Source organism: Neophocaena asiaeorientalis, unplaced genomic scaffold, assembly GCF_003031525.2.
Source record: "Neophocaena asiaeorientalis asiaeorientalis breed wild unplaced genomic scaffold, Neophocaena_asiaeorientalis_V1.1 scaffold11, whole genome shotgun sequence".
NCBI classification, from domain to species: domain Eukaryota; kingdom Metazoa; phylum Chordata; class Mammalia; order Artiodactyla; family Phocoenidae; genus Neophocaena; species Neophocaena asiaeorientalis.
In genome coordinates this window covers 825940-852074 of record NW_020173124.1, presented here as the reverse complement: position 1 = coordinate 852074, position 26135 = coordinate 825940, and the positions used below count along the sequence as shown (strand labels likewise).

The window sequence follows — 26135 nt, the reverse complement described above, 5'->3', positions numbered from 1 at the left end:
TGCTGTTATCACTTCAGTGAACAGTGGCTCAACTTTCAATCACCAGCACTTGTACTTCTTCGCCTGGGGGTTTTCTCTCACAGCTCTGACTCCCTTGCTGCCTTATGGTTGGCCAGACATGGCAGGGAATTAAGCCTAAGAGCTCTAGCCTCAACCATAATGGATGGGTGGTATCAATACTATAAAAATATCCCAGCTCCCTTTCCCTTTTTAAAAAATTTTTTTTTACATCTTTATTGGAGTATAATTGCTTTACAATGGTTTGTTAGTTTCTGCTTTATAACAAAGTGAATCAGCTATACATATACATATGTTCCCATATCTCTTCCCTCTTGCGTCTCCCTCCCTCCCACCCTCCCTATCCCACCCCTCTAGGTGGTCACAAAGCACCGAGCTGATCTCCCTGTGCTATGCAGCTGCTTCCCACTAGCTATCTATTTTATGTTTGGTAGTGTATATATGTCCATGCCACTCTCTCGCTTTGTCACAGCTTCCCCTTCCCCTTCCCCTCCCTTTCCGTTTAACTGAGATAACTCTGAGTTGTGTTTTTTACCCCAGTTTCCAAGGTTTCTTCAGTGGGAGTCAACTCTAGTCTCCTACTGTGGGAGCTGGCTTCACAGCACACTCTTCAATGGCTGTCTTTCTTTCCTTGTTCACTTCGTCACTCTCCTACTGGTGTTTTCCTTTACTGCCTTCCTCATACCCTAAGCCTTGTGTCAGGGTTTGCGTCTGGGAAACTCAAAAGAAGATACACCTACCAGAATGCACTGAAAAGATGCTAACACCGTACACAACTCAGCATGAGATTATTATAATTCTTGGAGGAACGGAAAGCCTGTATGGTTCCTGTCAGATATAATCTCATACTTTTATTTTCCGGATTTGGAATAATTTACCTGAAACGCTTTATTGTTACTTTTCTTCAAATGCTTTGCAAAATAGCCTATTAGGTTTTCAGTGCTGTGTTTAATTATTCTCAGTGAACTAAATTACAAAAGAATGTATTAGGTAAGTATTAGGATTACACAAATTTTAGCCAGGTAGAAAAGTAGTAGGATTGGGTAGTGAAATGAAGGAGGCTCACACAGTGAGAAAGACATTCAGAGGGATTTCAAATCACAGAAAACAATACTCAGCATTGAGCCTCCAGAAATAACAGTCCACTGTGCCTGAAGGGTTGCTGTGAATATTGTTGCTGCTATTAGCCTTCCATTCAGACTCTCAAGGACTTTAGACTCTACAAGACTGCATCACATTCTAAGGATATCCAGATGTTGAGAGAGTATTGCCAGGTAGTCATTTAAAGTGTTGGAAGGCTTTATGTTACTCCATTTTCTCTGAGACTATGTATAAGAGTCATGGAAAAGCTTTATAAGACTGATAAAGATATAACTTGTATGACTTTTTGTTTTTTTTAAGGTCTAGACAAATCCTTTTATCTCGTCTCAGAGGGCTATGCATCCAACTGGCTATGGCCCTTGGGTATTATCTTCTAGCATAAGTTGCCGAAGTAAAGCGTGATATCCCTAGTCATTTTGACATTGATTTTAAAGGACCAGTAAGTTTATTATTTTTATTTGGAACACCATAGTGCTGCTTTCTCTGACAGTACCTGAAACAAATACATAGACCATGCCTTCTATTTACCTTGCCCTTTCCAGCAGCACCTATTATACTACCTCGAAAGAGTAGGCACTCAACAATGCTACCTACTTGACAAGGGCAAAATGACATTAGTCCTCCTAAGACTTATGACCTCCTGAAAGAAATGTCTCTTTCACCCCCACATAATAAAAAGCTGCTTGTGGCCACTAATGGATGAAAGGTTTTTAGCAGCTAAATTTCAGATGTGTTTCTTTAGTAATCTCCCAGTCTGGAGCCCTCATTTTCAAGCAGAACTTTTTTAAAAAGTGGCTTGGGAAGAGTACATTTTTCTTAAAATTTTATTTTACCCTTATGATTTGGAATGGTTCAAAAAACTTCTTTGTGGAGATGAGAAGAACCCCTTCAATAAGTACAGAAAACTAGGGTTTAAGCCTACCTCTCTTCCACGTTATGTAATTTTGGACAAATTATTTAATCTCTTTGAACTTCAGTTTCCTTAGGAATGATAATGTCTACCATCAAAAGCTTGTTGTAAGGGTGAAAAATAAGACATATGTGAGAGCATTTTTAGAATCTCATCCATGATAGTAGCTCTGTGAACAGGACTGGTGTCTGAAGTTCCACGGGCTCAGTCCTTCTCTGGGCTTTGCACACACCTCTAGCTCATCCTAAATCAACCTGGCAGACACCTACTCTCTCTTTAGGTCCTCAGTCAAGCTTCACATTCTAAAGTTTTCCTTGATTCCCCCTGGTAGATATAGGCATTTCCTCCCCTTTTGGGGCTGTGTTCATCTTGAGTGTTACTTGTTTGTTTGCATGAATGATTTCCTACTGCTCTCTGAGCTCTTTGGTGGCAGAAACTGTCTTTTTAATCTATCTGGCTCTGGTTCATTGTACATTGCTGTCCCCTAGTATGTACTATATGAATATCTGGTGATTGAATGGACATCAAGCAGGTGAATATGCCTCAATCTGGCTAAAAATGTTTATAAATTTTACACCAAGATCAAAATTCACCATTACATAGGTGGGATATGATCCATTTTAGAAAGTCTAACCTGAATGGAGAGATTTTCCCTCCTTATAGAAAGTCTTGGTAGAATGGCCAACTTGTCCCTTCCTTGCTTTATTCTTGGTGTCTAATAGGCTGGTTGAGGGATGGAAGGTAAGTGAGCACCAGAATGAACACAAATCAGAAGTAGCGAACATCACCCTATTCTCTGTATGTCCTGGGTACCAGCAGAATGCATGACACTGAATACATGCTAAATAGTATTTTTAAATGAGTAGACATCAGTCTTCTTTGTGACACTGAGTAAATGCTAAATTATATTTTTAAATCAACAGACTCTGGTCTATTTACAAGAACTGAAAGTTTGGAGGGGATAGTCTGGTTGTTTAGACTATATTTTACATTATATTTCTCTGAAATTCAGGTTGATGAATCTGCATTTCTGCCACCAGAAGTCTGTATTTACCCTTCGTGGTATATAAGTGGATGGCTATTTTCTGCAAACACTGGTATCTTTAGACCACTTCAATAGCCGCCAATAAGTCCCTTCTCATTTCCATACATATTATGTATCATTGGCAGCAGCAGACCCATCGGAGTGCAGAGCAATAAGCAATCTTCTGATGATTGATACTTTTGATACCACCTACCACCCTGCTGTTTATTGAAGGAACTTCCATTGATTGGCTGCTCCAGGTGTCTGTTCATGAAGAGATGGATTAAATCAAAGGGGCTGGCTCATTGCTGGGTCCTTTCTATGCCACTGGGTGGTGTGTAATCCTCACGTGACTTACTTCTTATTTGTGCAGAATTTTTCCTAGTACTGCTTTTCTTTGGTTCTTGAGACAATTTATATATGTATAAAGGTTTATTTATATATAATATATATTTGGTCATAGAAAAATGTATGTTCGTATAATTATCTATACATATACAATAATATATAATAATATAATATTCAAATTTCCTTTTCTTATAAAGATACCAGATTGGATTAGGGCAACCCTAATGCCCTATTTTTACTTAATTACCTGTTTAAAGACCCTGTCTCCAAATACAGTCATATTCTGAGGTGCAAGGCATTAGGGCTTTGATGTATGAATTTGGCCGGGGTGGGGGGAATGATTCAGCACATAAGAGGTTACATAAGTGAATGTCCCATTTTTTAGGAAATACGTGTAGAAGTGAAATATCATGATGTCTGCAATTTATTTCAAATGGTTTAGCAGGAAAAAAAAATAGTGTATGTCTGGATGTGTGTAATAAACACACACACACACACACACACACATATATATACATATTCTCTTTCTGTCTGTCTCTCTTCCCTTCTTTCCTCTCTTTCTCCCTACTTTCTAGTTCATCCTTCCTTCTCTCTAAGGACAACATTTTAACAATCGGTGAATCTGCCTAAAAGGTAATCTTTCACCTTAAAATCTGAGAATTTTCAAAATAAGAAGTTGGAGGGGGACAAGAAATATAAGACATAATTCTATTCCACAAGAATCTTATAATCTAGTTAAGAAATGGAAGGTATGTATAGATGAGTCTCAAACAAAATGGTAAATGATGAGATAATTGGCACAGATTACACAAAGGAAAAAGAATCTTTACTCTCCTTCTTTAGCTGAGACCAGAGCAAATTATGTACAAATTAAACTACAACAACCAAATATGATAATGTGTCAGAAATTTGGCATTTCTCTCTGGTTCATTACCGACATATTCCGTTTAATAGATGTGATCAGTACATTAAAAACACTTTTATGTAAATTTCCTTAATATTTTGCTTGTTCTGAAATTCATATGACATATTTAGACTCCACATAAGATAAAGGGAATGTCCATACTGGGTGAAACTTGCTCTCTGTGGACATATCTATTTTAATTTTTAGCTTATAATAATAATTTTTTTAATGTTAAGATTTTTTTTGGAATGTCAGACATTGTAGTAAGAACTTCTCATCTATTTACTTGTTTAATCCTCAGAGCAGCCATATAAAAATACTTATTTCTCCTCCATCTTGCAGGTGAGTTATTGAAGCCATAGCAAGGTTAGGTAACTTGTTCACAACTAATAAACGATCTAATCAGAATTTTAACTAAGATAGTCTTTACCGTAAGCCCATAATCTTAATTACCATGCTATACTGCACCTCTCACGATAAGGGAAGAACCGTGTCTGTCTTATTCAGTACTGTGCTATTTAATGGACAAAGTTTTGGGGTTTGTTTTTATTCCTTTTTCTTACTCTTCACTTCACCCCCATTTATTTTAACACAATTTTAATAATAAGTATGTTAAGTTTTATTTAACATGTTTATGCTTTTCCTGTATTTTAGTTGGGCTTGTTTAACTATAAGAACACAGACCCCCTCAAACAGTGGTAACCAAAGATGTTATTATATGATTAAATACAGTATAGAAATTCTCGAGGACATTCAATACCAAAAGATTAATAAGGACTGATGGAGACGAAAGCTGGAAATGGATTTCATTATGAGAACATTTTTTATCAGGATATTCTTCCTTCTTTTTCCCACTAACAGTTGTAGACTCCCTGGGTCACAATCCCAAGAGAATTGATTAATTTTGGTGATTAGTTTATGTATAAGACATGTACTGGTTACTCTTGGGCCAGATTCCTATTCTTGAAAGGTCACTTGTTATTAAGGGTGCTGGTTGGGGAGGATTAGTGTGAGGTCACATAAGTATGTCCATTTTGGCCCATCCACTGTGGCAAGAATTATGGGAAGAACATCACAGTGAATTATGACTGGTAGAGCCTATTAAAACTCAATTACTTTATAGGTTTTGTTCAGAGCTGCTTTCAACCTTTGTCTTCACTATCAGAAATACAATCATTTTGTTCTGTTTCTACAAGGCAGGCTCACCTGCCTACCCCAGTACTACCCCTCCTCTACCACTATTGTCACATCTGATCATGGATTATGTTAAAGGCTTCACTGAGGTTTACTATAGCTTTCAAGAAGCACTGCAACTAGAACTAATCACAGAATTCCACTTAAAATTCTCCATGATAGTTTCCATAAAATGGAACTACATAACTCTCCAGAGTTATGTAGGTAGGATAATAGTTTCCATTTTATTTCTAATACTCCTCTTGATTATGCCCTGCCTGTTTTGGCCACTGCAGCACATTGGGTTGATGTCCTCAGAGAATCATCTGTTCTGAATGTAGTCTCAACAAACCATTTAGAATAAAGACAGTAAGATGAGATCACCTGTGTGGACCAATTGAATAAGTAATAAGAGCAGAGATCAGCCTCCTATCCAAATAATTTTGAATACTTGTCCCTAAATGCATTACCCTAAGTTTGCTCATTGGAACCTCATACAACATTTTCCTGCCAAGCTATAGCCTCTTGAGATTTTCCTACAGTTTGTGCATACTGGCTTGGCATTCCACTAGTCTTTTATTAAAAGCTTAGTATGATTTGCTAACTTGGAGATTTTAGTGTGCTATTCCTCTCCAACTATTTATCACAAATGTAAAAGAAGAATTATCCTGGAATGGATGTATAGAGATCTTTCTTTTTTATGTTTCATCCAGAGAAGTTTTCATTTATCTTTTTTCCTTTGTCATTACTAAATCAGATCTTTATTCAGACAAAAATGGTGAGTAGTTTTAAATATACAATTCCACAAAATTCCTTATGAAAATCTTAACTATATTATATTCAGTGGTGGCCTTTTATTTGAAGAATGAACTTGTATTTTCTCAAAGAGCTCTCAACATATTCAATTTATAGCTAGTTTCTAGCAAAGCTGTGGAGATTATGAAACCTTGGTGGTAGACAGAGGGCCCTTCTTTGACTTTTACCATCAGTACCTTGCACTGTGCGTGCACTTTACTGGGGCTCAGCAAGGATTTATTCCATTGAAGTTGTACTGTGCCTCTTAGCAGCATCTCCCTTTCTCTTCTGTAGCCTAAAATGTTCAATTAATATTTGGATTCATTAGCTTATTTCGCATGGAAGTGAGGCTCATCAACTACGTCTACCCCCCAACTACCACCCAAAATCAGAGTTTTTGGGCAAGTACTTATTCCTCCAGCAAACTGACATGTATAACTTGAAAATCCTGTATATAAACTTACCACTATTTCCTATTATTATCCCCAAACCCTCAATTAAAAAGAAACAGCATCATGTGAAATCAGAAGTGTGGAACAGAGGAAGGAGGAAAACATGTTCGGGTTGAGTATCTTCTACATACTAAACACTATATCTCATTTAATTCAGCAAAATGCTTTCTTACCTGGGCAATATTTTTATAAGTTTTCTTACGAAGAAGCTGGGGCCTAGAAGTTAAGTAACTTCCTCAGAATCAAATAGTTACTTGGAATCGGAGTTGGAATTACTTGGCACTAGACAAATATTAGTTGGGTATTTTGGGGTGAAAATTCAGACTTTATGATATTGGTCAGATACTTAAAAAATTGGAAGTGATTTATAGCTGACTTTAGGATTATTCCATAAAGATTGTAGTCCTTGCTTTTTTTAAAACATTTTTTAAATTGAAGTATAATTAATTCACAACATTTTGTTAGTTTCAGGTGTACAGCAAAGTGATTCAGTTTTATATATATACTTTTTCAGATTCTTTTCCATTATAAGATTATTATAAGATATTGAATATAGTTCCCTATGCTATATAGTAGGTCCTTGTTTATCTATAATATTTTATATACAGTAGTATGTATATATTAATCCTAAACTCCTAATTTATCTCTCTCCCTGCCCTCGCCATCCCCTTTGATAACCATAAGTTTGTTTTCTATGTCTGTGAGTCTATTTCTGTTTTGTAAGTAGTCCTTGCTTTTAAATTGCTTATAATCTAATACTGGATTTCAAATAATTTGTGTAGTATACCTCATGATAAGTGAGATTATCTTTCACAAGGAGTTTGACGATTTCTTCATGAAATGAATTTACCTGAACTTAGTGCTTTAACTTTAACCAATTAACTTTCACTTTAATGATTACACTCAGATGAGCATTTATGTACATACTGGTGTAGGTTCTAATGGAAATGGAGAAATCTGTCTTAAAAAACTTCTCATAACTATTGATTAAAAGAGAGAGAGGAAGAGAGGAAGGGAAGATGGAAATAAAACCAAACTGGGATTACAGGTTTTTAGAGCATCATTCTTTGCACAGTTATATAGTGTGCTCACATATAAAAAAGCTTGTGAGTCTGCTGTGCTCACTCTCAGCAGTTTTGTCGCACTTTACATATGTGTTACCATCTTTATTTACACATGGAGGAAAATTGAGACACATGCATCAATTAACCTTTCACAGTCTCTCAGCACATTAGAGCTCTGCCTACAGTTATTTCAATGGTCCAGGTACTCCAGGAGAAACTTAAAAATAGTGTTGTTATTGCTATCATTTGTTTATCAGACAAAAATATTTTGTATACTATAGACACAACTGATATTACTTTTCCCCAAACTTTTACTTTCTATTTGGAAAAGCAAGGTAGAAAGTCTAAATTCTGTTTTTGGTATTTATAAATGATAGTTAAAATTCAATATAATTAGAACTATAAGAATTTTAGTTTTTCAAGCGTGTAACACTACAGGAGAACAGGGAACTCTTGAGAGGAAGTTGAGCACAGCACATTTCCATAAATGAAGAGACCTGGAGTTTTAAACCAAACCTTGTAATTAATTATCTATATATGATACTGGACAAAACATTTCATCTCTCAGGCCTTTATTATAATTTAATAATTCTACTATCCAAGGTGAAGAAAATATAATTTCATCAGGGTAGTATAGAGGTCAACATTAGCTCAGAGTTTATTTTCATTCGGTACAATTTACCACTGCCTTTTGAATTTGATTTCTTTTTCCTTTGGATAGCATCACTTGAAGTAAATCTTTGTTTACCATTCCTGATTTCTGGTTAGCAGACCCACTACCTAACATAGTAGTTTAAAAGTGGCCTTAACACATTCCCTGTGAGAAGTTTAAGGTCATATATGAGCAAAGAGAGAATACTTCTTAAACTTACATTAGCCTGCAGTTGGGCAAAAATCATACAGCACAAAGCCTATTTTAAAATAAAGTGTTGAATATCGCGTGTAATTTATTGACTGCTGTACTGAAAAAGAAATACAGAGGGCTTCCCTGGTGGCACAGTGGTTGAGAGTCCGCCTGCCTATGCAGGCGACGCGGGTTCGTGCCCCGGTCTGGGAAGATCCCACATGCCGCGGAGCGGCTGGTCCCGTGAGCCATGGCCGCTGAGCCTACGCGTCTGGAGCCTGTGCTCCGCAACGGGAGAGGCCACTGCAGTGAGAGGCCCGCGTACCGCAAAAAAAGAAAAAAGAAATACAGAATGGTTGCATGGGTACAGAATGGCTGTAAATGTATTGGTCTTTTCCCCTCGTGATCATGTGGTTGACTGAGAACTGTGACTGCTGCCACTGCCCAGCATCATATGAGAGTAAGTACCACATACTGCTGGCCCAGGAAGACATTAAAATTCAGAGTTTGAAGTACAGTATCCCCCTCTTATCTGCAAAGGATACAATTCCAAGACCCCCAGTGGATGCCTAAAACTGGGGTTAGTACTGAGGCCTATATATATTCTTTTACTGTACTGATGGTTGGGTAGCATATACAGCATGGATGTGCTGACAAAGGGATAATTCATGTCCCGAGTGGGACAGAGCAAGGCAGTGTGAGATTTTATTACACTATTAAATTGGCACATCATTTAAAGCTTATGAATTATTTCTGAAATTTTCCATTTAATATTTTTGGACCATAGTTGACCGTGGGTAACGAAACGGTGGAAAGTGAAACCATGGATAAGGGGGGCTACTGTATGGTTTCTACTCAATGAGTATCACTGTCATACCATTGTATAGTCAAAAAATCATAAGTTGAACCATAATTAAGTCAGGGATTATCTGTATGTGTTTCATATATATATATATGAAACAGGTCAACTGGCAGATGGAGATTTACATATATTTCTAATGGCTCATTGCTTTTATTCATAATGGGATATGAACTTACTTTACTTGTGCTGTTCTCTGTGGCAAAGCAAAATAAAGTTCGGGAGCATTTATTGGAATTGCAGATATTGTAATCTTAAACTTCTGAATTTTCTGAGTATTGATAAAAATCATTGGTTACTCAAATAAGTTTTCCTTTTATTTAAATCAAACAAAATTATTTTATAGTAGTCATATTTGTCTTTTAAATTGCTAACTTTCCTAAGTAATAATTTCACAATGCCTTTGTTAGTAGAACATTTGACTTCTATTTCTCCTGTAGTGGTGATAGGTATTTCAGTTACCATTTACCTTAACAATGAATATTTATCATATAAAAATTTTTCAGTTATATATGTTAGAAAACTCCATTTAAATCAGCTTAAGCAAAAAGGAGAAATTTAATGGCTCAGATTCCTGAATAAAACAAGCAGTGCTGACTTCGTTCGGCATGGCTGGATGGCTGGATTTAAGGATCCAGAATATGTCCTCAGGACCTCTGTTTTTTCTCCTTTTGGTTTGCTGACCAAATCTGATTCACTGCTATGCTAATTACCAGTTAGCTGAACTGTCAATTTCTATTTTAAATTCTTACTTAATGGAGAGGTATTCTCCTAAATAATTTTTAGGCACTGTATCAGTCAGAGTTCCACCAGAAAAAAAAAAAAAATACAACTAGTAGGAATAATAAATATGTATAGTTTTCTTGTAAGGAATTGGTTTATGCAGTTGTGGGAGCTAGCTAGTTAGATGAAAATGCTTAGGGCGGGCAGTTGGGAAGGCAGGCTGGAAGTATTGAACAAGAGCTGATGCTGCAGTCCACATTTGGAATTTCTTCTTCAGGGAAACCTTGGTTCGGCTTTTAAACTTTGCAACGGATTCAATCAAGCCCATCCAGATGATCGAGGATCATCTTTACTTAAAGTCAGATGATTCTAGATGTTAATCACATATACAGAACACCTTCACAGTAACACCTATGTTGGTGTTTGACTGAAAAACTGGAGACTATAGCTTACTAAATTGACATGGAAAGGTGAATATTATAGACATTGATTTAGAAGAAGAATGTCATGAAGGGTGAGAAGCAAACAATAACCTGAGACTTTTCAAGGAAAAATTCTAATACAAGATTTAAACAATCTGTTCTCTTTGCAAAACTAATTGGCCTCCAAGTTAGAAATTACTAAAATTGGGAAAAGATCACCGTGATTGAATAGCCTATTTTTAATTTTTTGACTATGACACTAACAAGAGTTTGTTAGAAGATACTGATTCTATCAATTAACAATCTGCAGAGCTACCCAACCCAACCATCTCTGAGTATTCATAAGTTGTAAAGCACATTTATCTTCAATGATATTGCTCCTTATTCCCTCTAGAAGTAGAGGTTAGATACCTTAGAATTCCCTGTTGTATTCCCAGAACCTTGAGCACAGTAGGTGCTAAATTAGTATTTCTAGGGGGCTTCCCTGGTGGCGCAGTGGTTGAGAGTCTGCCTGCCGATTTAAAAAAAAAAAAAAAAAAAAAAAAAAAATTCTAGGAAGAAATGATGAATAGGAAGGGGAAGGGAGAACTGGATAAAAAATATATTCCAATATTTTGCCATTATTAATCATGTCATAGTGAATAACAGTACATGTCTTATCTCTTACTTGTGAAGGTGCGTCTTCAAGATGAATTTCTGGAACAGATATTGCTGGATGAAAGAGATTTTAAATGCATATTTAATTTTGTTAGATACTCCTCAAATTCCCACCACAGTGATTGTAGAAATTGGAGATTTCAGCAAGCTCTCCAGATGATTATTGCACACAATAAAGTTTGAGGATCCTGTTTCAGAACATGGATATTTACCTGAGTATTAACCCTTTGTCCAAAAAATACACCTATAGGAATACATATTTGCTGGCATACTTGTCAGTTTGTACAGCCTACAAAACTGGTTGTCGATGGAACCCCTAAAGGTCACCCTGGTCAAGAAACCCTGGTTTAACAGCATCTATCAATTATTAAAATACCTGTTTTGCCAACTGAGCAAGGGCAGTTGTTTCCCTTCATCATCTTCCTTTGGTCTCTGCAGTCTTAGCCACGCTTAGCCTGCCCTTGATCCTGCCTTTCTACTTAAAACTAAATCAAGAAATTTGAATAATGTCACTTATGAAGAAGTTATTGCTTTATAGGAGGTTTGCCTTATCTTTCCAAGTATATCTGCTCTTTGCAGCTAGGGAAGTGAACATCAAAGAAATCTTTATTTTCTACGGTGTGCTTTTATCTACGTAACCATATGATTTTATTGTCACTGCAATATTATTGTACATCTTATTCCAACAGCAAACCGAGATGGGCACACAAGTATAAACAATAAATAATATATTTTAAAAAGCTATGCTGTAGTTAAAGTTTCATTTTCACCATGCTATTTTTTCCTCCATTTAGTAGGAATTTAAAGTAGAAATTGACAGTTCAACTAACTGGTAATTAGCATAGCAGTGAACCAGTTTTGTTCAGCAGTCCACAACTTCATGGATACTTACCTTAGCTGCCTCTGAGACAGCCATCTGTGTTATTCCAGCTCAGAAAAATGCCTTTATAAACCAGTAGGACTTCCTTGAGTGCAGAAATTAGGTTATACATCTCTGCATGTTTCAAAGTGTAACTTTTTCACATTGAATATATTGCTGCAAATATTCTACTGTTCCACATGAATCAAGTATATTGAGCATGAGCTTTTGAGTACTGACATCCTGCATCCTGACCCCTGAAGGAGTCCTAAGATAGCATTGCCCTTGGTCATGAAAAGTAATATGCCCAAACTGTGAAATGCATTCTTCCTATTAAATGGAATGACACCTTGAGATCTTACAGACAGGCAGACTTCCTGAGAAAAATCTGGAGGCTCAATATATTCCATAAATATATTTTATGAAAGTTATTATAGTACTAGAATGCTGCTCTCTAATCATCCTATTTTCACCCAATTAACTAACTCTCAAGTCCTGTTGACACAGACCCCAAAATATATCTTGAATCTCTTTCCTCTTTTCCATTTACCCCTGTGCTAATGCATACCTACCAAACTTGTATCTCCTTATCTAATCCATCCAACATTCTCAGTCCATCTTCCTCATGGGGAACATCATTACGTTCTTAAAATTACTGTTGATTATATAAATATCTTACTTTAAGGAAAGAAACAAAACTTTTGCTACATGCTGGGAGTAGATGGTCTAACCCCCTTAGGAATACATCCAAATGCTATTATAACCTGGTATCTATAGGTAGGTAGACTTTAATACTGAGGGGATGCCATTAAAAATGAAAATTGAAAAAGAAAGAAAAAAAAAAATGAAAATTGGCCAGACACAGGAATACTAAATCTTTTCATGAACTAATATCACTACTCCCTGCAAGTTCTCCAAAGGGAATTATGTGCAAAAGAGGTCAATGCAATCAAACTGAGGCAAAGCCATAATTTATTATTAGTGAATGATTTGGGCCCAGAGAATTAGAGTGAGCTACTCTGGATAATGTGGAAAACCAACTTATTTTCATATGCTAGAATGGCCTTATCCATATTTTTTGCCCCTTTAACATAATTTTAAGTCTGAGTTTTAGATTTTATTTTCCAGTATGAGGAAGTCAGCCCAGAGCTTATACAGATATATGTAGATGTATAGATAGAGAGAGAAACTTAGTACAGGCAGATACATAGTTAAGTTGTGAGCATACAATGCTGAATAAAGCAGATATGACCTTTGTCTTCTTGAGATTGTAGTCTACCTAGTAAACAGATCTTAACCTTATCATTGTGTGTGTATGTGTGTATCTATTTTCTGCAATTAAATAAAGAAGGGTGTGATAAAAAATACAGAATGCCATGAGATTCTATCAGGCAGACTTAATTGGTATTAGAAAAGCAGGAAATGTCTTTCATAGAAATTGACGTTTAACTTGAAAACTAAAGCCAAGATCAGAATAGCATGGTAGAAATTACTTTCCAGACTTGGAGACAGAATATGTGAAGTGGAGAAAGGAAGAAAATTTGTGGATTGTTTAAGGCACTGAAAGATGATCAAGGTATTAGAATTTTATAAAAGGATACTGCTAGATGGCCAAGGTATTAGAAGCAGGGAAATATATTACTAGATGGAGCTGGAGAGGTAGGCAGAGACTAGAACATGCAACCATTGTGGGCAGTGTTAAGAATATGAGGTTTTATTTCAACTGTTAGCAGCTATAGAAGGGTTTTATAATAATACATAATCCACCTTGAGGATGGATACAGCCTATTTGTGAGACCCTCAAAAAACAGGAGATGGTGCAAGAGAAGAAGAGAGTAATATCCTGGAATTAGTATTGGAGAAGGCACTGATTTTATATCTACTCCTGAGGTTCTTGTAAGAAAACCACATTTTCAGTGACTGCTGGGAAAGGGTGACCTCAAGAGATGCTAAGTTTCACTAAGTTTCAGTAAAGGCAAAAAGGTGGAATGAACATTCAAAGTATAGTCTTAGGATATTGAGGAGTTTGCGATCATAGAGTAGGAGATTCAGAGGGCAGATCAGAAGGATTTGGGTAGGAAGAGAGGAGTTTGTATCAGTGGATAGAGGTTAGGCCGCCCTACACTTTGAGCAGAGACCTGTGTAAATAAGGGTGAGAATATTGAAAAATTTTGTTTTAGATATAGATGGGTCTCTAAGGTTTCAGTTACAGCTTGAGAATAATGGCCGCCTGGGAGTCGAAATGTTAGGCCAAGTATGTTATTATCTTTTAGGTGGTTAGATGCGGTAGTTGCAATTTAAGTGTAGCATGGCTGGTGGGCATGAATGAGTGAACATAAACCAAGTGTCAGGCAACGTCAATCCAGGGAAAGAGGATTAGGTATTAATCCCACTGTGTCCCAATCTATGTTAGACACTGATGAAATATCTATGTGATGAAGATAAAATGAAATAATAATACAATAATATGCAAATCTTTGTTTCTCCAATTTTTTTTATCACTTCCTTTTTACAGTGGCAGGTTTATTACTTGCTGAGTTAACTCCTAGCTCTCAGAATATGGAGAATGAAAAACAAATGGAAAGAAAAGCCTAAGAGACAAATTTGTTTAAAATAAAAAGATGAGTTAGAGGCAGTGTTGGGGTAAAATGGGGACTGAGAGAGGCTGTATTTGAATTTGTGAGAGAGTTTAGCCAGATTGAATTTAGGAAGGACAGTTGGATATCTGTCTTGAATAATATATTAAGTTTTTAAAAAATGAAGAAAGATGGTTTTTAAAAATTATTGTCCATTATTAATATCCTTCTTCTCTGTGTTTTCATGAGAGACGAAAGAAAAAAGTTTCAGATGCTTTCTGTTTATATATTTATTTTATATTTATATATTTATGCCAAGTTGGGGTTATATGAAGATTACATGTGAACATTATAAAATGATTGCTTTTATATAGAGTTAGCATTTCAATATATATTTCCTAAGGCAGTATGATTTTTGATTGTTCAAAATCTTCAGTGCAAGAGTTATCTGAATCTTCAAATAGAACATTAAACAACGTAGTGTTTTACTCCTGGCATGTTAGCTTCTGAGTACAGAAACCCACTGAAGCCAGCTCAGATGTATATGGATCTCCCAAGAGGATATGGAGACTCCCATGGGTTTATAATTATAATAGTCATACCTCAATTAAAGAATGCCCTGAGAATAAAGCTTTTCTCTGTAATAATAATAGATAATTTTAAACTAAAATTAAACAGTACTAAAACAAGCAAAGAAACATCTACGGTCATAATCACAGTCATAGCCATGTGACATAATCATAGTTACAGTCATAATCATGTGATTCTGGGTATTTATTTCTTGCAGATTTATGGTCTTAGTGTTATATCCTGGAGAATACTTCCATTTCTTGCACTTCAATTACAAGTGAACAGAGCTCAACATAGTCAGTATTCTGAAATCTGGGGAAGTTAAATTTGATGTAAAGACCACCTTTTACATCACCACTCAGCACTAGTTATTCTGCTATGTGCTGGAAGTACAATGACCAATTCTTTACTGTTTCTTCTAGCTCAATGCCATTTCACATACCCAAAGTCCTCCTGTTCTTTTGATTTTACACTTCCATTAAAATGGCAAAATTTTGGTGATTCATGTATTTGTACATTTTTTTCATATTTTGGCTTAAGTTTATTCAGATGGGGAGATTACCTCAACCGGTTTTATTATGACCTGGAATAAATATGAGAATCACTTGAATCATTCCTGCAATATGGGTCAGTACCACTGAAAATCTTCTTGCACAAATTATTTACATTTTCCTGACCTCCTTCATTATCATCTGGTTCACTCTTCCTCCATAACTAAACTTTTCAAAGGGCAGTACCCAAAATTACTAGTGTTTTAACAAATACCAAATTCAATGACATCTCGATCTATATTCTTTTTTAAAAAAATTTTTGGGAAGTGATTGACCCAGCCAGCCAGTCCAATTCTCTATCATGGAACTTTTCTCCCTTAGGCCTCGATAAGAGTCTGTGTTATCTCTTTGACCATAACCTCAGATCTTGTTTGGTCATCTTTCTTCAACAACATGCCTCCAAGTTTCTTGGCTTGGCACTCCTCTTTTTTTCCTTTTAGGATCACGTGTAATTAAGTCATCTCAATGTGACTTGAGAGAAGTTCCCGTCTCCAGGCTCATGTTTCCTCTTCAGCACTCTGTAGATAGTGCAATCACCTACTTCATATGACTAACGATACATAGTCTGTACATAACATGCTATACACAGTGGGCCAGAGCCTCTAACTCTCTATCCCAAAGCCAAGCTACCTGCACACCAGCATCTATTCAGCTCTGTGAAATGGACCAGTCAGAAAAGGAAACTATGAAAGGACAGGCATTTTGGTATGAGGTGAGGAAGACAGTTTCTTATAATAGGAATAGTGGGCAGTGTTCTACGGTAAGGAAGAGGGAAACTAGGTAATCGTAACAGTAACTTGAGAGAACTATAAGCAAACTGATTAACAAGTGAAGAAGGAGGAGATGAAAGATGGAAGCAGGAAGAGATAGTGATAGAGATGAGAGAGAGAGAGAGAATGAGCTAGTGCAGGAGTAGAGGTCAGAGCATTTAGCATGACAATAAAACATAGCACCATATGCCCTTTTATTTGTTCTTCACTGGAATAGAAAGCTCTTCACCTGAATGACATGTCATTTGAAAATAATTTTTAACTTATTGTGATAAATTGATCTTTCAAGAATACTCGGGGAAATATATACTCATAATAAAATCTGGCTCACACTATCACAAACCAGTACGCATTAATGTTGAAACAAATTAGTCAAAACCTCCCACAGCAGAAAGAGCTAAAGTTTAAGTACTCTTTAGCTTAAAAGATACCCCATACTGTTAGATGATGCAACAATGTCGAGAAAAGTCACTAAAAACTAATTCACCAAGTTTGTAAAATCAAATATTCTATACTCTAGGTAATCTTAATATTGCTCAGTCACTGGAAATCAGATTATTCTTGAGATTGTATTTAAGTCAAGGCAAGATGGTCTTCCATTTACAAATGTAATTTACTCTCATGAGTAGGTGATCTTGTTATAATATTGTCAGGTTAATTGAAATTGATTTGTGTTTACTAAACATTGTGAATACTAATCAAATATTAGACACTGAAGCATTGGAGGTATTTAAACCTTTGACAGACGCTGTTTGTGCTTCCTAGAAGGATTTATTGTCTCAGAAGTCAACATTGCTTTTCAGCCTTTTCTTCAAAAATTATATAAAGACAAAATGAAAAGAAACGGCCTGCATTTGCTTTATGATATTTTATAAACTGGGAATATTTGGGAGGATTTGGGATCGGTTTGGGGGGAATTATTTATATTTTATTTCCACTGTTACAAATAGCACATTTGCTTTTCCATCTGCTTAATTCCATTCCAGGTTTGCTATTCTCTGCCACTCATAGCTTCACTGAGCTCCACATAATAGCTTTTATAGGAGACAGGCATTACCAGGCAATTTGAAAAGCAGGTTGAAGATAAAGCCTGATAGCTCACATACCCATACCCTGGCCTGGTGACTTGGTTCATTTCTGAAGCTTATTCCAAATGGGCCGTACACATCTCCTGCGGTATATGTGTATTGGCTCTATGAAGCTTAAAGAAACATTTCCCCTAATACAAAAATAAACCCATCATAATCATTCATTTCAGGGAAATTTTACAGTTGTTAGTTAACCTGCTCCCTCATGCCCTGCAATATTCATTAGCAGATTTCTCTGTTTAAGAGTGATATTATATGGAAATGGTTATGGGAAGCTAACAGATGTAACCACTGAAATAGATTAGAAGGAAAAGTTCTGTTTTTTACAGATGGTTCTATTGAATTTGCTTCCCCCCTCCCTCCACTTTAACACTTAGTTTTCTTTCAACAGAAAACTTTTCTTTACTGACTACGGGAATGTGGCCAAAGTGGAGCGATGTGACATGGATGGGATGAACAGAGCAAGGATAATTGATTCCAAGACAGAGCAGCCAGCTGCACTGGCACTAGACCTAGTCAACAAATTGGTTTACTGGGTAGATCTTTACTTGGACTATGTGGAAGTAGTGGACTATCAAGGAAGAAACAGACATACTATCATCCAAGGCAGACAAGTAAGTAGAATTTGGTTCGGAAATGCAGCTAAGGTAATAAAATGGATGGTATCACACTAGGAAGAAGATTGAAAATTGCAATGTTGAAAATTTCTTATGAAGTCAAGCTGCAATGGGTCATAAAAACTGCGATGTGTTTGCTATATGGGAGAATGTTCTTTACACAGTGTACTGTGTACTCCATAGTATGGGGCAGGGGAGGGGGCTCTCTCCCCCACTTTCCCTCTATTAAAAAAAGAAAAAAAGCGCACAAAACAGAAACCGACTGAAATAAATCAAAAAACAACAAACGAAACCAAAAATGCTACACTAGTAAGAAAGAAAAGTATTAGAGTAGGACAGTAAATATGACCTACTTACTAAAAACTAATCTAAGTAGTTCATTTGTAAGAAACTGAACTATCATCTGTCCCATGTGGCATTGGAGATATATATATTTTTTCTGCTAACAATGCATATGCTGGCTCACAAAGGTATCATTATTATTTTAATAGGTTGGATTAAATTTTGCCTTCTGTTGTATTCAGGTACTTCCTAAAATAAGAATTTTGTGAAAAGCACTGAGGTCAAAAATTTTCCCATCTGTATAGTTTTCCCCTTGCTGAATTACAAGTTTTTGCAAATAACACTCAATAAACACCTGAAGGAGATCTCTAAGTGGAAATAAGCCTTATTCACTAGTTTACTTTTTAAATTCAATTTTACCTCACTGAGCTCACTAACTTTTTGTGAGATTCTCATTCTATGGAGCTGAAATAAGTGACTCTGTTTTCTTTTGCAGTGCAAGGCACAAATATTCTGTAATTGTCCTGTAAAGTTACTTTGCCTTTATAATCAGCTTTTAACAATGAAATGTTTTCACTTCCTTGGCAGATAAAAAAATGCACTAATCTGGGTGGTTAAAAAAAAATGTCCAATATTAGGGGTGAGGTCACTTATTTCTCTCTCACCTTTGACTGTCCTTAAAACTTTGATTTCCTTGGCAGTCTAGTTATGACCTCAGAGGACCTAGTCTCTAAAATGATTATGATGGACCTTCTTTTTACATATATGGAATTAAAATTTTTAACCTTGAAACAAGAATGAGGAATTCAAATGATCTTCCCCATGACTACTTTTAAAAGGTTTTTAGTATCTGAAGTTTTTAATTATTCCTTTTTTTAACCATTTCTATTGCCTGTGTTTTGCTGGTTCCCTACACATATGCTTACTCTGCCACTACGTAATCCAACAAAGATAAAATTTTGTATTTGTCCTGTAGGCAGAATGGTCTATGCACCACACCAAGCTCCTGCCACCTTTGTTGGGGGGAGTTAGCAGGCCAGGCAACAATGTAGGTACTTTATGGTAAACAAACCCTTCTGAAGGAGAGCAGCGAGGCAGTGAGTAAAATTTGATGGCTATTGTGTGAACGTGTTTTTCTGCCCTCACCAGTTGCCCCCTCTGTAACCATGCTTACTTTCTCTCCTGAGGCTTGGATTGGCAATTACATAGACAGCAATGTGTTTAGGCCACGATCGCACACTTCCAGATGACTGGCCCCAAACTTTAAGCAAAGCATGCATAAAATAAATGGCAATTAATGGAAGACTTCAGCTTGCTTGTAATTTTTACAGGAAAAAAAAGTATTGCCTGAATCAAAATTGGGTCATAGATACATTTAGTGAATATGATGTCAGTTATGTGGAAAATATTATTAGTAAATACACACATGCCTCCCCCTACAAACACTTACTGGAGAGTAATACTAACATTGAAAATGATTATTGGGGCTTTAACATAGAATGATTCTCCCCCTTAATTCCTAACTTTCATTTGTAGCCTAGACATGAAGAAATGAAATACGTCCAAAAACAGCATGAAAAGCCAGTCTTTTTTTACTCAACATCTCCTATGAGAGGATCAGGAATAGTAATGAGGAGACATGTAAGCTAGAAAGATAGCAAATCAAATGCTTTTGCTTAAGGTATAGAACTGGCATGATTTCCTAAGTAGAAATTTTTGTGATTTTGTTCTATATAAATTTTTTTTACAGTCAAACCATGCATAACTTCTCAAATTCTCTTGACTACAAATCTATACGAAAAGTACACTAGAAGTACAATATAATGCCAAATGATAATGACAAATGCTTTTTCATCAAAATCTGTACGGCAAATCAGTTGACAAATCTACCATACCTTGGTCCAGAACAATTTTAAATTGAGTATACTGCAAGGCATGCCCAAAGGCAATGTGCCTAGCATGTGCCTTTTTGGATGAGAAAATCAGTATACTTATTCTTCCTTTGCTTTACTGGAAGCTTTCCATCAGTTCAAGAAGTCTATTCTTACCCACAGTCCCCAAGACCTGTGCCAAGGAGAAGAGTTACACTGTTAACTGTGAAGTGTCGTGGAGAGCAGTAAACATTGTTATTCTCAAATCAGAGTTCCATTTTCATTATGAATAGGCTTTAGAAAGAGTGCAATTTCTGAGTAGAATGCTGACGTTTTCTTTACAATTATTCCAAATATGTGATTTTGTTGTTTACTATTTTCCACGCTGGGGCTGCTATTAGTCTAAATGTACCTGTATTTTAAAAAAATGGGATTTTCAAAGGTGTTTTCTCATCAGTCCTTTCACAGGTAAAGCAAGCCTTTTACAGATTCTACATATCCATGGCTATATGAAAATGTAGCCCACAAAAATATATCAAATTTTACATAGCAGTGCCATAAGCATGTTATTGAATATGCTTGAAAGTTTGGTTCTCACTAGGCTTTGAAAAGTAGCTACTGAACATGTTTTCTTAATGAAACATGAATAAAATTCGTTCCCATACATTGGGTAGTGCTTTAACCACTACTGCATAATGTTTTATTCTCAGAGAAAAAGTTTAAATTAGTGAAATGTCAAATTCTGTGAGAGAAGATAAATGATAATATGGTTGTGACTCTCCAACTATGGGAATTTTCCACAGGAGTAAATAGCAATCATTTTTTCTTTCAAGTTGAAAGCAACATAATTAAAAATCACAGTCATTTTTGCCCCTTTTTATAGGTCAAACATCTTTATGGTATAACTGTGTTTGAAGACTATTTGTATGCAACCAATTCTGATAACTTCAATATCATACGGATAAACCGATTTAATGGCACTGACATTCATTCATTAATTAAAATGGAAAATGCTCGAGGAATCCGAATCTATCAAAAAAGAACTCAACCAATAGGTAAGATGCAAGACTTCTTCATAGCCTTCACAATGGCAAACTGAATGGGGATATGGTCCTTGTGCCTTTGTTTGGTGTTAAAGTGGGTGAGCCATAAATTCTCTGTTTTGATAGCAAAAATGTACATGTCTGCATGATAAGATGGAACAGAGCTCCCTTCCCAAGTCTAAATGACAAATTGTTCAGTTGTTATTGAATTGTTTCTACAACCATAGAATTAAAATGACGGCTAGATTTAGATTCAGGAAGGAACTTGCACTCGATGTATGTATACAGGAAACCCAGATGCTAAGACTTTAGGGAATTTTTTTATATCATTCTGGGAAACATTTCAAATTAGGTGATTTCCTTGCAGTGTCTGTCTAGTTTTTATTGCAGTCACTGGGTCTCTTGACTGAACATCCCCATCATTCCTTAACACATGTTAAATAAAAAATAATTCTTAACCAGAAGGCTACAACATTTCTAAGTCTTCCTCAAAAACACTAACTACTTTGCATTGTAGGTTAGTGATGCTTGTTCTTCAATACAATTTAGGCTCAATCATGTATAGAATTATGTAACATACAAAAACTACCACCCAAATGTCCATCATCTTTTTGTGCTTCAAGTGAATTTAGAATTATCTAACCATTAACATAAATTCAGCTTAGGCAATGTATTATCACATATACATATTGTGTTTACAGGAAATTCAAATTTTGAATTCTGTAGGTAACCTTATTAGGGTTTTATATTAGGATTTATTAATTCACCAATTATTCATTGACCATTCACTATGTGCCAGGAACTATTCTATGTCCATTGAGAATATAGCTGTGATAAAACAGACCAAAACATCATTGCCTCTATGAGATTTGCATTGTTGTAAAGAAGACATAATTTTAAAAAACCAAGTAAATTATCATTCTATTAGAAGATAGTAAGTGCTATGGAAAAAGGTAAAGCAGATGAGTGTCAGGAATGGGGGTAGTTTGCAATTTTATATTGGATGGTCAGAGGAAGTCCCATTGAGAAGATGAAATTGCATGAAGACTTTAAGTAATTAAAGGAGGAGAGAGGCAGGTAGAAAGATGAGCACACACAAAAACCACGAGGAAGAGCATGCTTGGATTGTTCAGGGAGCAACAAGGAGACCCATAGGTCTGGAGCAGAGTGAAAAGAGGAAGAGAAGTAGGCAATTAAGCTGGAGAAATGAAGGAGGACCATAACAAGTAGGGCCCTGCGTACAGTTGTAAAAACCTTTGCTTATACTTTTAGTGAGATGGGGAGTCCTTAGGAAGCCCCATAATCTGACTGACTTTTTAAAGGAATCAATATGGCTGCTATATTGACAATAGGCTGTCAGGGACAAGGGTGGAAAGTTAGAGATGATGGTGGATTGGACCAGGATGGTAGTAGTGAAAGTGGTGAAAAGTGGCTAGTTAGACACAGAATATATTTGAAGGTAGAGCCAACAGCATTTCTGAATGGATTTGATGTGGGGTGTAAATTAAAAAAGAGGCAAGGATGATGCCAATTACGCTGAGCAACTGGAATAATTGAGTTATTTTTGAGATTAAGAAAACTCAGTTTGGAGCAGACTGGGGGCAAAGAGAAAATGTATAATTTTTACATGTTATTTTGAATTTCTGTCATGAATTCAGGTGGAGATTTCAAGGAGGTATTTGAATATATAAGTCTGGAGTTCAGGACAAAACAATTTGAGAGTCATTGGCATATAGGTGACATTTAAAGCCAGGAAAATGGTTGTGATCACCAAGGAAGTAACTATAGATGGAGAAGAAAAAAGTTCCAAATAAAGCACACTGGGACACTCCAACAATGAGAAGTCAAAGACAATAGGAAGAACCAAAAGAGGAGACTGAGAAGAAGCTTGTTAAATTCAATTGGCCATCGGATTTAGCAGCATGAAACTCATAGGAATCTGACAAGAGCAGGTTGCAGTGAAGAGAATGTCTGGATAGAAAGGATCTGGGAAAGATAGGAAGGAAAGAAATTGTAGAAAATGAGCGAGGATAACTTTGAAAAGTGTTGATATTAGGTGGAGCAGAGAAATGGGGAGCTAATTGAAGGATTGCTGTGGGAATTAAGGTTAAAATTAGGATTTTTTTACCCCCCCCCCAAGATGTGGAAATAATGGCACATTTGTATGCTGATGGGCATGATCCAATGCAGAGAGCAAAAGTAATGAAGACAAGACAGTGAGAAACTGGAGAGCTGCTAAGTAGGCAAGAGGAGATGTGATCTAGTATAGAAATGGGATGAGACTGGAAAATAAAAGCAACACTCGTGCAAAAAAATAAACTACATTTCAGTTATCTTTTCATTTAGAGAATGCAGAATACAAAAAGAACATAGCACAGTTTTTGAAAGCATGTAAGTTTTAATATTAAAAGGAAATTGTCATATTACTCATGACAACTCCAAGAAAGTCGTGATTGAAAAGAAATATAATTACAGTAATACATAAAATCTTACTGGTATTATTCCTACTACAGCATTTTCTCTTTGACCTTTCTTCTTTTCATCCTCTCCATACAGTGCTTTTCCTATTTTTGTTTCTTCTCCACCTTCTACACTCATAAAATAGCCTTCTATTCCATAACCTCCACATGAAAACTCAGCCTTCTCCTTTTGACAATTATAGTCACACACACACACAAACACACACACACATACACACACACACACAATTCATTTTGTGGAAGGGTTCTCCAAATGGCAATGGACTCAAAATTGAAGAAAAAAATTTATCTCAGCACTTCTCAATAAAGGTAATCACTGAAGCACATTTATCCTAATTTAGGTGCCCATATAATAGATTATTTCAGAAGAAACCCTTTCTCTGCCTAACTACCTAACCTAGGATATTTTAACAATATTTTTTTTATATTTGCCAGAAAAGTGTATTTTTTAAAAGTATAATAAGCATGTACCAAAAAATCATGTTACTTTTATTTTGTTTACATGTAAACAGTTTAGGTTAATATAAAAGCATTTTATCTTCTCAGAATTTTTTTAAAAAGTAGACTTAGGAGGATTTTGGCAAATCCCTACCTTTTCTTTTTGGGGTTTAAACTCTTTTCCAATTGATTATGATACAATATATTTGCGTATATAGATTTTTGCTAGGATTTCCTCTTGCACTGTCAAAGTTTCAACATACTGATGCACATAATTATCTTGTCTTTGGAGAATTTCAAGTATGCTCTTTTTCATTTGTTGTAGTCAGAAGCCATGCATGTGAAGTGGATCCATACGGAATGCCAGGGGGATGTTCACACATCTGTCTGCTCAGCAGCGGTTACAAAGCACGGACCTGTCGCTGCAGGACTGGCTTCAACTTGGGAAGTGATGGCAGGTCATGCAAAAGTATGTTATTGAAAATCAAACATTTGCCAGCAGCTAATGCTTCAGAATAGGGTTCTTAGTATTAATTAGGAGCATCAGCATCAGTAATAACGTGAGACGTCATCAGGCCAAATTTGCCTGTGAATGTGTACAAGCCATTTTTCTCAAAATCAGTATTTAGTTTTTGTTTTTTTTTTTTCTCTTTTGTATGTGTGTGATAATGTGAATGAGAAACCTAATTGGGCTGTAGAGTCACCAAATTTATGGATCTTTGGGAACCGTACTTTAGGGAAGATTTTTAGGAAGATCCTTTCCTTAATTCCCTAAAGAATGTTCGTTCATGGTCTAATGAGCCTGAATCGTTGGTTAACCAGATTTTCTCTTTTTTGAACCAAGATGCTGCCTCTAGTAATAGGTGTGTTTAGTTCAACAAAAATCCATATTAAGTAATATTTCACTTTATCCAGCGTTGGGGATGAAATTCATTTCATTATTTCACTTTCCAAGTAACTGGAGCTATACTAATTAAATATCAATCTCTTTAACAATTTTGTTAAAAAGTTATCTAGTAGTTGGACATATCTTTGTTTTATTTTTGAAATATGCTAAGATAAATTATTCTTTATTTAAATAAGCTAATAAATATTTTTCACACATTACTTTTGTTAAATTTAAATTTTTACACAAAAAATTAATTAAGTTCTTTACTCAGGGTCCGCGTAATCAGATGTAGTTTTAATGGCCCTCATAGAAATGGTCATGTGGAGACTGTTGGTTTTTAGATGTCCCACAAATACCATAATTTTTAAGATTATGATGACTGTTTTTTTTTTTTTTTTTTTGCGGTACGCGGGCCTCTCACTGCTGTGGCCTCTCCCATTGCGGAGCACAGGCTCCAGATGCGCAGGCTCAGCGGCCATGGCTCACGGGCCCAGCCGCTCCGCGGCATGTGGGATCTTCCCGGACCGGGGCACGAACCTGTGCCCCCTGCGTCGGCAGGCGGACTCTCAACCACTGCGCCACCAGAGAAGCCCCTGATGACTGCTTTTTACAGTGTATATTTTGTCTTGATTTATTTTTGTCTGTGCTCCCTCTCTGATCACTGCCCTGCCATCTCTTTTGCTTTCTTATCGTATGCTTGCTGAGGACTATGAAATGAGATCTCTAAATTTGTTATAATTTTAAGTCTAAGTGGTTAGAATTCATAGTGCAAATATTTTTAAATTGAGAACCCAAGAGACTTAACTG

The 26135-nt window shown here is 36.1% G+C and overlaps 1 protein-coding gene across 1 annotated transcript in view; it reads left to right on the top strand.

Annotated features, from left to right (window-relative positions):
* Nucleotides 1–26135, top strand: part of LRP1B (LDL receptor related protein 1B) — a 1787379-nt gene that overhangs the window by 985309 nt on the left and 775935 nt on the right. Inside the window, exons 8-10 of the mRNA XM_024744102.1 lie at nt 18100–18322; nt 21362–21533; nt 24765–24908. Coding sequence (XP_024599870.1) covers nt 18100–18322; nt 21362–21533; nt 24765–24908 — 539 coding nt within the window. The remainder of the gene's footprint in view (nt 1–18099; nt 18323–21361; nt 21534–24764; nt 24909–26135) is intronic.